The sequence below is a fragment of the Mercenaria mercenaria genome, chromosome 10 (assembly GCF_021730395.1).
Source record: "Mercenaria mercenaria strain notata chromosome 10, MADL_Memer_1, whole genome shotgun sequence".
NCBI classification, from domain to species: Eukaryota; Metazoa; Mollusca; class Bivalvia; order Venerida; family Veneridae; genus Mercenaria; species Mercenaria mercenaria.
The window spans coordinates 17,784,040-17,800,868 of record NC_069370.1 but is presented as its reverse complement, the minus strand read 5'-3'; the positions used below and the strand labels follow the sequence as shown (position 1 = coordinate 17,800,868).

General features: G+C 33.3%; 1 protein-coding gene across 3 annotated transcripts; it reads right to left on the bottom strand.

Annotated features, from left to right (window-relative positions):
• Nucleotides 1-5,397: 5,397 nt before the first annotated feature.
• LOC128559794 (uncharacterized protein DDB_G0274171-like) lies at nt 5,398-13,182 on the bottom strand. 3 transcript variants are annotated; one of them, XR_008372645.1, is made up of 5 exons: nt 12,798-13,165; nt 11,098-11,196; nt 10,681-10,779; nt 9,688-9,786; nt 5,398-5,704 (listed from the first exon to the last, which is right to left on the bottom strand). XR_008372645.1 is itself a non-coding variant. In XM_053552359.1 (4 exons), the coding sequence occupies exons 1-4, from the start codon at nt 12,973-12,975 to the stop codon at nt 5,586-5,588; spliced, it is 495 nt and encodes a 164-aa protein (XP_053408334.1). In that variant the 5' UTR covers nt 12,976-13,182; the 3' UTR covers nt 5,398-5,585. The 3 variants fall into 3 exon arrangements, 1 of the variants encoding a protein (XP_053408334.1); XM_053552359.1 differs by lacking the exon at nt 11,098-11,196 and having other exon boundaries at nt 12,798-13,182; XR_008372646.1 differs by lacking the exons at nt 10,681-10,779; nt 11,098-11,196; nt 12,798-13,165 and adding an exon at nt 10,174-10,456.
• Between the last annotated feature and the right edge of the window lie 3,647 nt (nt 13,183-16,829).

The window sequence follows — 16,829 nt, the reverse complement described above, 5'->3', positions numbered from 1 at the left end:
TAAGTTATGTGTATGTTTTAAATTAATGCATTCATTTTCATCTAAAAAAAGAGTATTGTTTTTTGCTCATTATCTATTTGTATGTCTGTCGGTTGGTAGACGTTTAGTTGATAAATTATTCAGAAACTACACAATGGTGTGAACTACGTTTTGAAATTCGTAGACTGTAGCTAGTAAATGAACCCATTTGTTCTTCATGCGAGTTGGACGCAATTTAAGGTCACGACTGAACAAAAATATTTTACCATAAAAAGCAAAAAATACTTTTTGACTTAAAGTAATCAACATTCGTACTAGGATGATAGAGGATTTCTGTCGTTTTAGAGGTTAGAAGATTAAATGTTAAGTTCAAATTGATTTCTGCTCAAGATCTTAAAAGTCTAATGATTGCCTGTTTTTGCTGTTTTCCTTTGTCTTGTTTTTTGGGTGGGGGACAGGAGGGGTTAGAATGATAGAAACCCAATTTAGTTAAGGTCATTTGGCGACTTTTCAACAGCTTTTAATGGTTGGACAAAGGTCCAAGTTGCATATCTGGGCATGGGCGGGCACCTTGATAGAACAGACTACCTTCTGTAAGCCATTTGGCTGGCTTTCTTACATGAAGGACTCTACACTCAAGTGATTTTTCGAACCCTAATTAATGAGGAGAAAAGAAAAAGCAGCGACCTATACCACTCGGCCACGCAGGCCAGTATATGTCCACATTAATTTATGGGCAGAGGGTCAAAAGACAAGGAAACAAGTAACTCAAGCCTGATTTATTTCACAGTGTTTTCCGGTTTTTAACTTCGTGTAATCATTGCCTCTGCAGATGATCGTAAATTACATACATAGATGCCTCCGACAAGCTACCATGTAGCCATGCGTTGTTGGTAAAAGCGCAATCCAATTCGCGCTGGAATTAAACTTAAAATGGGTTTCACGACCTACGGTGCTGGTGTTGCTCGTAAAAAAACGTGATTGAGATAGGTGAAATTATGTTTTTGCTCAGTATATCAGTTATAAATCAAGCAAAATGCTATTCAACACAAATATACAAATATGATCAGACGTGTGAAACATTTGGTTGTATTTCATGATTCGGCACCATAATCACAAAAACTCGAAGTGTGCAAAAAAAAAAAAAAAAAAAAAAAAAAAAAAAAAAAGAAAAATGAATGAAATCAACAAAACGTTCTGATCTCATGTTCTTAGAACCTTGGAAGCTTCTTATGATAAACTAACTGCAACAAAGTAGAGAATATCATAACTCTTTGCTCCAAATTCCACAAATAGTGGCATAATTGACAAAGAAATCATCGAGGATGGTGTACGCCACGGGAATGGAGTTACTGGTATATATTATGATTTCAAACTTCTTTGTCACGTATGTAATTGCATAGTCAGCTTGCGTCTACATAAATACTTATAACTGTAAGGATAATGGGACCATTATTTAAACACAATCGGAGATAATGAAATACAGTGTAACTTCCGAAAATCGAACGACCTCCGGACCAGTTCAGTTTTTGGAAGTTTCCGGAATAATTATTCAGAAGTTTAAAAGTTTGTAGGCAATGTGGACTTGGTGCACAAGAGTTATGTTTTCTTACACATAGGGTGAAGGAGATTATTATCCTTTTTTTTATTAAAAGAAATTAATTAATTAATTAATTAATTACAAACATTGAGATTAGTAAATACATAAATAAAAGATATAAAAAGAAACAACATATCTTAAATAACAGCATTTACGCAGATATTTTCCACTTACATTTTACTATCTTTGGAGTTCGGACTTCGTCAACATTTCATTAATGTTACTGCATAGTTTAATCGATGTTACTAAATGAACTAAAACACCTGTCTTTCTTTCGTTCAAACATTAAAAAAGTTTTTCACACAAAGATATTCAATTTATCACGTTTTCATAAATTGAATACAAATGAAAGTAATCACTGATTACTTCCTTACTTTTGCATCAAATGATCATTGTGATTATCTAGCGTGTCAAAATAAACGCGGGCCGCTGATAGATAAACAAAATAACATGTTGACAGCGTCTTTTGATTAACAGGTGACACTTTTAACCCAGCAAAAAATTTGCTGTTCGGTTTTCAGAAGTCAATTTTAGTGTTGAAATATAAACGGTCCTTCAGAAATCGTCCGGTTTTTAGAATTCAGAAGTTCCGGTTTTCAGAAGTTAAAAATAAATAGAAATAAGAACAGAAAAAATCGGGACCTTGAGTTTCGTGCAGTTTTCAAAGGTTTCCGGTTTTCAGAAGGTCCGGAAGTTACACTGTACCAGTATTGCATAATTGTCCAGACCACCTAAGAATTGTTACAGTAATTAAAATGCAAATATAGACATGAGGAAAACACTAATAATCAATATATTGTTAACTGGCCATTATCATTTTTGTATATTATTTGCGTAATCATATGGCAATTAGCAGATAAACAATGGGACAATGTTTGCAATTCTGGACTAAAATTGACCAAATGCCGTTGGCTGCATTAACACAAAGCAAATGTTCCATGGTCATAGAGTGCTACCAGCGGGTTTCTCTGCATTTCTGGAAATTTTTCTGTCAAAATACATGTATTGTTGATGCAAGAATCAAAATGTCTTCCTGTTGAACCATTTCAATGATATGGAAAGCACAGATCTACCTATCGGAGGGTTAGCGTACTGGAGGGTCAAAAGTTCGAACCTCGAGTGAGGTGTATGGATACGGCTGGGAAAAAAGACGTCGGTCTGAGACCATTTGTCATCCTCCTTCGATTTATATGGAGAAGTTGATGCTTACGGAACACAGGCTACTACGTGTACCGAATCTCTGGTTAAGTAGACTGCTAACCCAAACATAGCTGAAATACAGTTGAAAACTGCGCAAAACACATGCTGTTTCTTGCTCTATTGTCGATTAAGACAATTTGAAGTCAATTCACCGAGGCAAATATTACATGGATGAATTGTATCTTGTTGCAAACATGGCATAGGGAACGTTTGTCTTTCGTCTTCCAATGAATGATCTTTAAGTACTTTAGTGCTAGCCGTAAACTATCAAAGAAAAGTGGCTATGGACGAGTTTCTTTTGCCAAAATGAATAAATGAATAAATAAAACAAAGAAAATGACATTGTCAAATTTATTAGAATTAAAAAAGTATGATTGGTCTATATAATGTTAACGGGCATCTCCATTACCGGGGTGCAATCCCATTCCCGACGATGTTTTGCCAGTTGTTTCCCCCTAAGCAATATTCTATTTAAGTATATATAACATTCATGACTGTATTACACCTGTTTTCTCATAAGCAGCGTACCATTTCAAGGAAGTAGACACACGAGTTATTGGCAAATTTCATTATTCCATAGTTCTTGACCGTTTGTGCCAGCATAGTGTTCGTAATAACAGAGCCAAAGCAGATACTTCACATGTACGATCGTTACAATAGCATTTTTCCTGATTTCGGAAACCATTATCAACAAAACTCCACCTTCCTTGATATTATATAATTATAAAAGTAGCTCGATCTGCGGTACTGTATTCGCCTCGTGTGGATTTTGCCAGATTGGATCTCACAAGGCGCTCAAGCACAAAATCCCAGATCTAGCTACTGTTATAATGACCCTTTAAATATATACCTCCATCTTTTTGTTTGTTGTTTATCTTCAATGTTTATTGATATGAATAGAACTGCGGGAAGTTTTCATGTGCGCTATACATAGAGCTATGTCAGATAATGCATATTGAATGAACGAAGTCCGACAAAAATGCACTATAAAAGGTGCAATACGGACTTTTTCCTGCCTGTTCATATTAACATGTGAAGTACAAGCAGTATTTTGTCAGAATTTAAATAGGTGTATTATAATAAAACCTGATACGCAACACCAGCACTGGAGGTCGTACAACGTATGTTAACCGTATTCCCAGCAGGAATTTGAATGCGCGTTTACCACCCATGTATCACGTTCACATACACGCATAGACTTATAAGATTACTATTTCTTAGAAAATGACCATTCCTTTTGGATATTTAACCTTGATTTTAGATCTGTAACATCTCTTTTTGGGTCATTCTGTTGCATAGGACTCATTACATAACGTTTATTTTAGGAGATTAATGCTTAGAATGCACAGGTACTCTTACATTGAGGACGTAAGTTGGTTATTGTGATAAACTGAATCTTAATACAGTTAGATACCGCGTCATTTGTTTCCTGTACTGGTACATTACAATACCGTAAATTCAGATAAATAAAAAGCAAATTCGATGAATTGGAATACCCCGCCGAAAGGGTTTGTGGTGAGAAATGGCAAAAATATATCCGGCGAAAAGTTCAGGATATTACTAAGAAGCAAATTATTTCATTAGTCAAAATCAATTTAACAGAAAATGAATGCCTATTTTTGCGGGGAGGGCGTGGAGTAGCGGGGGTTACCAGGTGAGGGTATAAAACTTCTAATGTTGATTATAAATACTGATGGAAAATTAACATTGAAGGAAAAAAAGCAAAAAAAAAAAAAAAAAAAAAAAGAAAAAAAAGAAAAGAAAAGAAAAAAAATAGAAAGAAGAAAATGGGGTAGGAGGTAGGGGATAGGGAGCGGGGGATATGAATGATCGGGTTGGTAGGCATGACTGGGTGGGGAATGAGGTAGGGGAAGGTATAACTTTGCATGTTGATAAATATTCATGGAAGGTTTGAAAAAAAATAATGATTTCTTTTTTTGTTTTTTGGTGGGGGGTGGAGGGGAAGGGAGTGTGACCAAGGCAATGTGGTGACCTGGTGCTAGTACACAACTTCACATGTTTATGATAAATATTCATGGAAGAATGAAAGAAGTTAAATGAAATTCTACCAATTGGTTGGTTTATTATGTACAAATCTGTAGATTTTTAAGCAATAACTCTAAGGAAAATTGCCCAGTCCAAAAAAAAAAAAAAAAAAAAAAAAAAAAAACAAAACAAAAACACAAGAAACAATGAGCATTATTGCAGTATGTTTGTTCATGTTTATTTTAAATTTTATGAAATTCTACCAGCTACTTACTGAGAAATGACTGCGGAACAGACGAAAATGTGCATTTTTGACTATTTAAGGGGCCATAACTCTGGAAAAAGGGGCGGACCCAGATAAAAACTTGACGGGCATCATCGCAGTATGTTGATTCATGTTTATTTAAAGTTTCAGGAAATTCTACCTGCTAGTTACTGAGAAATGGCTGCTGACGGAAGCACAGACGCACGGACGGACAACGCCATTCCAATACCCCTCTCCCGATTTCATCGGCGGGGGAAACTAATAGTTGTGTTTAGGTATAATGAATTTGCAATATGATATATCAAAAAAAATGAGTTAACATCACTTCTAACATTTGTTTTATAATGAAAATAACAAGAAGAAAATATTTTAATCTTTCTATTGCTTTTATTCAGTTTATGTCTGAAAATAGTATCTTTATTATAATAATTCTTGGGTGATACGGCTTAACTGTCATTTGTGTCTAGATGAGTGTTGATATGTTGGAAACGTAACATGTTGATTTCTGAGAGTTTAGAATATATCGGGAAACATGCCCTTTGACGCCCATGTTTATCAGTATCTGCCGCCTCTTGGGTTACCTCGACATACTCGACAACATTCGCCTCGAGGAATATATGAGTCTTCACAGAACACCCGTGGGCATGTCCTACTATTACAGTTTGGTCTCCTTCCTGAAATGAAAATTTATATTATTACATGCAAGTTCAAAGTCTGTCCGACATTATTTTCACTTTTATTGCCAGGCCAGGTAACTAGTCACGGACTGGGACTAGTTCAAGGTACGGGCGGTTTAAACGGTCACATATTATACTAAAGCCACGACGTTTGCATATTGTTTTTTCTTTAATTAAAATTATTACTAACATTTACAAAATAACATATGTACAGTTCAACGGTAAATTTTTACGAATTTGCATTGTTTTTCAATATGTATCATCCAAGTCAGTTCAGGTAGATGTGTTAAAAAATATATACTATACATTTTCTATAAACTTGTCTATAAATGTATATCTTTCTCGTTTATATTTTAAGTAGCAAACAAAATTGATAATGTTCAATTTTTGAACGTTAATCACTTAAGAAAAAGAATTTGTATGTGCATAAACTTGCTACAGTTAGATTATATTAGATTCCCAGTCATGGCTGTTGTCAAAATTATATCCTAGAACATATTTTTTAAGTTCTCTATATTTCTATGAATTCCAAGTAACTTAAATACATTCGATTATCTGTTCCAAAAAAAGGTGTTATCAAATGACAGTCAACGAAAGAGTGTTCTTAATTGTCTGGTATTTTGCAAAAGCTATAATTAGGATTTTCGTTAATTTTCCATTTACACAAGTTTTCACCATTGGCAATAACATTATTAACCAATTTGTATCGAAACTGTCTTATTACTTTTAACAATAGACATATTCACTTGTGAGTAAAGTTTGTTCCATGGTATTTTGAAACCAAACTTACTTTCCCAAAATGAATGCAAATATGGTTCCGAGATTCTTTTTTTTGCAAAAGTATATTATATATCGCTTTATTATTCAAAAATTCTAATTTTAATGTTGAAAAAGGAAGAATATTTAGATTCACTTTAACGCGGATACGTGTTGACTTTTCTTCAGCCATAATTTTGGTATTGCGTTCTTAGATCGGTTTTTTTATTTGTCTAAAATAGTGTTTTCGCTAATTTTGCCATTGTATAATATCATTTAAGGAAAGTATGTCCGAGTTTATCCAATTTTTAAACAATATGGTGTTTTGTTTGTTTTTACACTTAATTAGCTCATTACCCCAAATTATTTCTTGACGTACATCATTAAATGTTTTTGGTTGCTTTTTGTTTATATTTCTGAAAGATATCCAGTTGCTGATAATTTTCTTTTATTGAGATCAAATTCATATAGAATACTAGAAATTTTTTACAAAAGTTGTCAAAATAATATTTTGGGATTACTTTCCAGTTGGCTTTTTCTGATGATAGAAGTGATTTAACCAACTTTATCTGTAACATGACTGTAAAACTTTCTACATCAATGATGTTAAAAGGCACTCGCTACAGTTTTCGGATAGGTCGATATTTACCCAAACACCGTGCCAATTTGGTTGTGTTTCTAATCGATGTAGCTCACTGCAGACTTGGTGCGGTCTTCTGCGCATGCCCGGAAGTGAATATCTAATGTCGCGTACGGCAAAAATTCGCAAATTATTGTATGTTCGCATGCATTTAATGTACAAAATGTATAATATACGGACTAAAGGTTAGGGTTACATGGTTACAAAATATACACATTTAAAGTACTTTTAGTTCAAATTGCTTCAATCCGACATATACTGGAGTCTGTTATTTATACCAGCGCTCAAACTCTGCACTGAGTCACAGCTGTTTCTAATCCCGTACCGTACCCGTACCGTACATTCGTAAACTATAGGTTTTGTTAAAACAAGGGTAGAAACTTTCATCGTTCTATGCCATCAAAATGCTTCAAAAACACCTTAAAATCCGCTTATTAAGAAATCTGCCGTTTGATAATGTTATATATATATTTCTAAGTCATTTGCTCAAACACTGAAAGAGTATTTCTTACCAACCTGTGTTGTATAAATGCCCGCCACACCCCACCTCGTTGAAATTTGATTTAAGCGAAATCTAATATGGTGACCTATCAATTTTCTTTTTGTTTTAGATTAGGTAGACATAACCAAAGGTATGTACAGAGTTTGATTAAATTCTATTATGTGAAACTCGATAAAATAGCAGAAGTACCAACTTAAAACTGACAAAAATATGCAAAAACAGCCCTTGGGTCTGCTGAACAAGTATTCCTAAATTTCTTTACAAAATCATGTTCTTTTGATTTCTCTGAGCATGTTTCAAATAGATATATTGTTTTCCGTTATAAAAATGCTTAGATAATCTTTATGCTGATTATTGTACTTTACTGAAAGATATTTTAGGATTACAGAAATTTTGAAAAATGTTTAAAATAGCACCATATCTAGGGTGAAATTAAATTGAAACAAAGCTGGTGACCTAGTATTTTTATTTCATTTTTCAATACATCATAACATGATCTTTTAATAAAAAACATTTCATCAAAATGTGTTATTGGGAAAAAAATTACGAAACTGTAGCGAGCGTCCTTAGTACCAACTTCTTCAGTTGAATTAATTAGTGTACTTCTTTGGATTTTTCTCTCGTTTATTCCCCCATAGGAAATTAAAAAAAACAAAGTGTTAAGTTTGTTCATTGGAATCTTAGGTAAGTGTATTCGTTGGAGCAAATAAGTAAATTTTGGGAGTAGGATAGATTTTATCACGGTTACTTTGCCTTAAAGTGATAGTTTTCTTTTATTCCAATGGTTGATGATTTTCTGGTACAATTCTATTTTAGGTCCCAGTTTAACTGTTCACGTTCCTTTTAATCTGTTCCAAAGTATACCCCTAAAGCTTTTATTGTTTTCTTCATTTAATTTCACCTACAAGTTCATTTGAAAGTTTAGATTTGCCTATCTACATTCCCTCAGTTTTATTGTTTTTTAGTAATAATCCTGAATATTTTGATAGTAGAAGTAGCGTTTTCAATGTCAGCCTTATTTCGTACACACAAACTAGTGTCATTAGCAAGTTGTGTTAGTTATAGATTGAACACTTCAATCTGAACTTCAACAGGATTACCAGAGATGTTAGTATTGTCGCGTATTTTATTTTCTAAGACCTCAGCGACAATGATGACGTTTGCATGATTTTAAAAGCATTTATGATAAAAGTGTACAAAAAAGTATAAATTGAAACTATGATATAGCCAAATACTGATATTGCCAATTTAAAATATATTTGATATTTGAAAATACTTACAATTTCTACAAATACATGTAGTTCATGTAAACATAAAATGAGCAGCTTCAATTGTATTTGCAGTAAATAACAGGTTTTCTTCAGTTAAATAATATCTTTGTTAAACCATACATTGCAAAATTATAATATTTTCAAAAGTAACGCGAAAGATTAAAATTCCCTTTGTTCCGATTGAACTGAGAGTAATTATTTCATTTTCTCCCATTGGAATGTCCTTTGAAAAACTTCACAAAACCATATCGTTGCCATATCTACGCATCTACGCATGAACGGCAACAATTTCATTTGCGTTCCGTAAAACTGAATATGTGTTAAAGATATGTTATGCGCATCTTATATCTATTGATATTAATGTTGCGTTGATAGGAGACCATTGTAATCATCTCCTATTAAACGTAGAATCTACTTTGTCAAATGTATATTTAATTGAGTCAAATTTGAAAAATTTACTGTCATATTAGCAAAGTTATTTGTGAAAAAAAACTGCCACTTTTTTCTAGGTATTACAAATTAATAACGCCTGTACATTTATGCAAGTGTTTACTATTTTTACCTTCCACTCACAAACTAGTTTTGGGATTACATAGATATTGCATATTTTATTCAAAGCTTAAGATCCCTCCACCATAGACAAATATATTGTTAAATGTGTAAAAAGGTTCTTCAAATTCCATATGATATAGATTTAAGACATGATATTTTTATTATAGAAGAAAACTCTACTCAAAATTCGGTGTAATAAAAGATTATAGACATTGTTGAATTGTATTTATTCAATTTCTCATAACACATAAAATCTTACTTGGTCTTCTGCAAACTGGGCAGCACTGTCCCGGAGGCGTATATTGTCTTCTTCGCCTACAATTTAACGGCTGGCAGTCGACGAGATGACACTGTTTACCTACCAAACAAGATAGTAAAAGACGAAAATGAATTTCTTTAAATGTGCGGGAGTAGTACATGTATTATACATATTATACACTTAATGCGTGCGAACATGCAAAAAAAATGCGAATATTTGCCTTGCGCTCCGATGATAATGATTTTCTGACATGTGCAGAACGACTGCACTAGAAATGCAAGAAATATACATACATGCATTTAAAACTCTTATTGATATTGTTAAAGCACGTGTGTTAATTCCCGTCCACACCCCGACCAAAGCAGAAAAAAGGAAATGAAAAGAAAAAAGGAGGCCTATTTTTATCTTTCAAAGGATATCCCTGTACAAAACGATTGAAATGCCCCTTGTGTGAATAAAGACTATTATCAATTCTATGTAGGTTACCTGTCCGGCAGACAGGACAGCACTGGCCGTCTGGAATGTATGTGTCAACACATCCGATACGTGTACACTTTTCACAAAGTTTATTAAAATGTCTTACTTGAAATTCTCTCTATTTTACACTGGATTTTTCCCGACGTTGCGTTGAAGAAGTTGTCTATGGCATTTCTCTCTTCTGATGTTTTCCATAATTTAAATTTCTATTTTATAAATAATTGTGGGCACTGTGAAGCCCGCCAAAACTACTCAGTATGTTTTAAATTTACGTGTTGACACGACCCAACAAAGAAAAACAGTAACCGGTGAAGTTTGAAATTTCCGATATAAAAGAATCGATAACCAATGAGATAATCTGATACATATATATTGAGTTAATCCAATCGATGAATTTGTAATCTATAAACAAGGTAAGAGACCACCAAATTAACTATTACCTGAATGAAGTATAAATTTGTTCGTATAATTAAATATTTTAATCAGGATTAAAATAGTCCAATTACAGTTAGTTACCTGGTCGGCATAAAGGACAGCACTGGCCTTCTGGAATATATGTATCACATTCTAGAGGAGGTGTTGCGCATCTTACTCGCTCACATATAGATGGCCTTCCTATAGTAAATATGTGTAAATACATATTAGTAGTAATCAATGAATATAAAACTCATAATTATCCATGAGGTCATGTTAGAGTCGAACAATAATTTTTTTTTGCCGTTGAGATGCATATTATCATATCACCTTGGCTGCGCTGAACGCAAAAGAATAGTTTTATTCAACGACAGATAACTGATTATGACAAACCAAGAATATCTAAAAGAAAAAAAAAGTATTTCCAGAATATGTGAATCAATATGTTTTTGAAGAACAATTTAGGGGAAAACACAAAATAGAATATATTTCTTATGTTCCTTATGTCGTAACAGTTACCTGGTCGGCAGATAGGTCAGCACTGGCCTACTGGAACGTATGTGTCAACACAACCGATAGGTCTTGGACATGCTAATCGATTACATATAGGGGGCCTGTCTGTAAGAAATAGTTTAAGTTTAGACATGGAAGTAAAGGCGAGGCAGTTTTATAAACAAACGCTTTCGGGTAAATCTGCGCGTTTGATAAACTGGGAGTGATGGCGTAACGTCAATTACCCGGAAAAAGTAGAGTAAAGCCTGGATTTGGCGTAAGGAAATGAAAATCAGTTTATGAATTACAGGCAGCTTGTGAATAAATTTATTAAATTGTAACACTCTTCCTAAAGATGAAATATGATATTAAAACATCTGGCAGGTTAAGTTGTTAAAAAATGTCTTAGAAATATTTTCAAATAGGTAGTTAACTTTAATCATGGCAAAACATCTCAAAAATAAGCATTCAGATCTATACATTTAATTTCGCTATATCATAGGCTATATATATTTATTTACGACTGTTAGAAGTTTCATTAAAATCTACATCGTGGAAGATCTTCTATTCGCGAAAATGTTATGAATGTTGATATTTTCCCATAGACTCCCGCTATAAAAAATGAGCGAGGTCCATTTTTTTTTTTAAAGCAGTCTAGCAAAAAACCAAGCACACGACCCTATCTTTTCTATGTGTCAAAACTGATATAACGTGGAACCAAAAGTCCGTGTGCTGCAGGTTAACGGTAAATGGAATTCTGGTATATTTTTTACAAAATGTTTATGTCAGTAAAGTGGCACATGACTTTTTTTCTGGACCGAGTAGTTAAGGTTGCTGACTTCGACTCACTTGTCCATTACCGATGTTGGCTCTAGCGTCACTTGCGGTGTTGAATTATTCATGTCAGGAAATCGTCCATCTGGCTTACGGAAGGTCGGTGGTTCTGCCCAGGTGCCCGCCCGTAATGAAATAATGCACGGAGGGGCACCTGGGGTCTTCCTACACCATCAAAGGTTGAAAGTTGCCATATGACCTACAGTTCCGTCGGTGTGACGTTAAAACAAGCTAAATATTAATGAAATAAAATAAAATTAAATAATAAATAATAAATAAATAAAAACAATGCCATTGCCTTTATAGGCAGATGACTTTCAAGACAAGAAAAGTTTTATTTTCGGCCGAAAGAAGCTATAAAACTTATTATTTATCACACGCTTCCTTATATGTAGTAAGTAGTTTAGAGCTAATTTTCTTCAATTCAATTATCATTGTACATGTGTATGAAGAAAGTCCATCTTAAAGCATGCACCATGTCATTGATGTCCTTAAGTGATATACAGTAATTCGCCTTTTTTATCTTAAGCGGTGAAAATCCAAAGCAAATTTTTTTATTTTTTTTTGAAACCCATTTGCAAACAATTTATTTTGCGCTTAGTTATTTATCATATAAACATTTACTGCATTCAATTATATTTTACTGTAGTATATGAATATTTAATTATTCAATCATTTGTTAAAAAAACTAGTGAAATATTCCAACGGTTTAAAGATATCTTAAGCGGTGAAAATGCAAAGCAAAATTTTTATTTCTAAACCAACTTGCAAACAAGTTGTTTTGCGCTTAGTTATTGTAGCATTTACGACATACAAAAGTAGTTTACTGTAGTATTTCGGCCAAGTTATCTGAATCAGCCGGCGGCCATCTTACAAACATATACTAGTATTACCTGGACAAATAGGGCAGCACTCTCCTGGACGTGTAATGGGACGAATGGGACGAGGGCAATTGACAGCAGCGCAGAGTACCGCGGCACAATTCGGTTGACGGCCTACGTATCCTTGTCCTTGTCCATTTATAAGCATGATACAATTTGCCAAGAAAATCGCGTGTGCAAAAACCAGCATGACTATTGTTAATCAATTAATTAATTTGTGAATAAAATGTTTTCAAAACAGTATCCAATATTAAAGTTAATATTTAAAGATCCGTTAACTTAATGTGACAAAAAGATGATGTGCTTATCATTTCTTACAACATGACACGGCGAATGAAAAATTGAAAATTAATTTAAGTTTCATATAGTGTTGCGTTTTTGTTTTTGAATAGACAAATGTATAAAAAGTGAAAGTAATTAAATTGTATTTCACACTGTATGACATTCACATAAATCATCTTCTTTAATAAATGATAGGTATTGGACATGATATGAATGTGTAATATAGACGTCATTATCAAGGTAATCATTTCAAAATCTGTACTTTGTTAAAATGAACGTAATAACATTGTATAAGACCTAAAAAATACTTTGTTTCCGGTAACTGGCTCAAAAAAATAGGGTAGGTAGGTCGGATTTTCTTTTTTGGGACTTTTTATAAAGTGAGACTTTTGTATCAAAAAAATGAATACAGATAAGGTGGTTATGCCTTTAGAGCATCAGTAAGTTGATTTCTACATCACTGACCATGTTTATTACATAAAAAGTGCAGTTTTGCAACGTTTTGTTAAAAAGACAAAAAAAAAAATTTTTCTAAAGCCATAAAAATTTTAGGGTCGTGACAAAAACTTAGGTCGGGGTACCGGAAAAAAAACATTTTCTTTTTACGCCTAATTGTATAAGATCTATATGCAGGTAAAATGTTACTTGAATGTTAGCAAAATATTCTTATTTTCTCAAAATGAATAATGAAGAAAGAAATCATTTTGAATTACAATGTCCTCAGAATAATTGTACTATTATCTACATGGGCTTTGCTACAGCTGTAAAATTTCGTACAGATGCAGCTTTTAATCATTCAACTTTACCTGCAGGAATACTTACTCATTACAAGATGTACATACCATTCCGAACGAACTTAGCAATTGCTTAATATAAAGTATGTATTTTGAACTCGTTATAGTTTGTTATATTTGTCAATAAAAGTTCAAAATGTAAAGGTTCCAACTACAAAACACTATTTATTTTGCTTAGTGGAAAGACGCAAAACGAGTGTTGTTGTTTTCACTTCTCTTCCGTAGAGTTGTTTTAAACATTGAAACACAGACAATGTGTTGACATGTCAACAGCAAAAAATGAAACTTCTGAAAATAGAGTGTTTGGTCAGTTTATAGGTATACAGCTGGTGAAGTGATATTAATGTAAGACCATTTATTTTAACAGAGTTCATGAGATTTTGTTGTTGTCATAATTCTCAGGAAAGCTTCTTTTATTGTGGTATTATTTTTCTCACATTAAAGTCTTTATTCTCATCAATGATGCCATGCATAATTTATTTAAATATTATGAATGATAAATGCAAAGAGGCAGTTCATGCATAATAATTGGATTTAAAAGAAACATCTTCATAGTTAATCTCACTTTGCGGACTTTTTTCTTTACGTTGAAAATCCTTATACATAATCAGTCTATAGCCAAAATTAGCAAAAATCTAAAAGAAATCCTGTTTTCCCAACTTTTTAAAAAACATCTGCAATAATTAAGTACATCAGTTGTTTTATGGTAAACTTGGTTGAAGGTTATGTGGCGGCCTTTCAGCTTTGGTTGTAGACGAAGACCCGAGGTTATCCTTTAAATGCCAATGCCATGTCTCGAATGCAAAGCGGGAATTGATGGATGATTTGAGGTCGTTGACCTTAACTTCTTGTCCACAGAGGTCCCTCTAAATGACTTTAACCGAAGTTAAATAGATTTTAACTTGTTCTTATTTCATATGTTGCGCTCTGCAAATTATTTGAACCTCTCTTTCATGAAATACAATGCTCGGTACAAATGATCTGAATTTAGTTTGATATAATTCATGTGACATTTGCAAGAGTAAATGCACTTTTAAAGGAATACAAGGACACAAGCAGAAACAAAACAAAAACTGCTTGTTAATTAAATGCATTCAGTGTTAAAGAGAATATCAATGTAGTGTATGATATATCTGACTGTTTTGATATCAGAATGAATTATTCAGGAAGAAGGCAAACACATAAAAATAATTCATTGGTTAAGTATATTGTGAACTAATTCATCAATTTGCATTTAACTGCATAACCGGCGTCAGTGATGACAGGTCACTGCTTGGATGACAGACACCGAAGTTAGTGGTCAGTTGACATGTAGGTAAGATATTTGGTTGTAATAGTGTTAAAATAAAAGTAAGGGCATTTTCGTATTCACGAACATGTTGTCCATTGAATGGTGTTAATATTAGGTAGTTTTGGACTCGATTGGTCAATAATAATATATTTATGATGAGTTAAATATCACATCTTTGTTTCAGAACGTGAAAATTTCTATTTTCGCTTCAAAATCTCTATTGAGTGAATGAACTGGAGTAATTTTGGGTTACACGATCACATTCATCCCTTAGGATCATGAACACCAAATATAAACTGTACACGTCCTTTCTGGAAAAAGTTAAATGCTTCCAAACTGGTCCGGGTAAAGAAAAATTGCTGCCTTGATTGGCAGAAACGTTTTCTAAAGGCTGCCTTATATGACAGAAACGCTTAGAGTACGGCTAACAATTTGACAGAAATACGAAATCGCTCTTCCCTTGATTACTCTGCTTTTTTACCTTCTTTTGCATAGGTTTGAAGAGTCAAACTGTCACTTGTTATATTTTCTCGGGATAGAAAGTATAGTACTGCATAATTTACATAGGTGCTTCCTTCGAAAAAAAAAAAAAACAACAAAAAACAATAATTTTAAAAGTATTTCAGGTGTACGCTAAAGATTCTAATTCATAAATGTTATAGCTTATAGAAAGTCCTGATTTTAAGTAGTAGCTTTTTAATTCAATATTGAAAGCTATGTGTCTAACCAATATATTTCTGTATTACAGATAAGAATGAAGAAATATAAATGCTACTATTGCGAGTTGCCTTCGGTCTGTATAAAGATGTTGTAGACCACCTTGTCGATTGTCATCGTACATTCCAACTTAAATATAGGGAAATGGACACAGACAAATATATAATTCAAAGTAGTGACCTCCCTACTCTGTTGTCGGAGATGGATATTGGAACTATTTTAACAGCAGCAGATACTGATGAGGAGGCAATGACATGTCTGAACTGTTGGAAAAAATCCACTTGTTTTAGAACATTTAAAGGACAGTGGTCATTTAGATTCATATAAAAATTGTGTAACTCGATAACAGAAAAAGAAATTCCAATGAACAATATATCATTTCTTCTTTTTCTGGATAAAATTGGGTTGATTTCAAATTCAACAACTTCAGAAATGTGTTAAGTAAGAGCTGAAACAAAAAGATTCTGGGACGTTGGCTATCGATTGTTTAAAGGCAAGTTTCTCCGTTTATGTCTGGACCTCGCAATGTAGGTCAAGTTGTTGATGGTACAGAAGGAATAAGAGAATGTCCATCGTCTGCTTCAAGAAATAACTTTGCTTTTCCGACACTGAAAACTTTGTGCAAAGATAAGCTAGATCCGACAATGCCAGGTGTAATGGGCGAATCAAGTGAAACTATTTCACAGTATATGCAGTCAACATTCATTAAAATTGGTGTTGATGGAATGAAAATAGCCAGAGGAAACAGTAATTTAATGGGAGATATCGATTGTTGACGCTTCAAGAACCGACACTTTGAAAACGAATGGACAGATGCTTGGAAGAAAAACGCATAATATCTGAACTTCTAACTTTGGTGAGGAAGATTAATGAGAGAGATCATATGTTTATTCCGTAATCAGACAGTAACGTTATTAATCAGAGATTGATTTCTTTCATAGAAATGGTGAGCAATCGCAT

Bases quoted from the DNA above. Each gene is read 5' to 3' on its own strand.
- LOC128559794 (XM_053552359.1), bottom strand. From the start codon at position 12,975: ATGCTGGTTTTTGCACACGCGATTTTCTTGGCAAATTGTATCATGCTT. The intron at 10,780-12,797 runs GTAATACTAGTA...TATTTACTATAG, and splicing joins GTGCTGCCCTATTTGTCCAG to GAAGGCCATCTATATGTGAG. The intron at 9,787-10,680 runs GTAACTAACTGT...CTTGTTTGGTAG, and splicing joins CTGTCCTTTATGCCGACCAG to GTAAACAGTGTCATCTCGTC.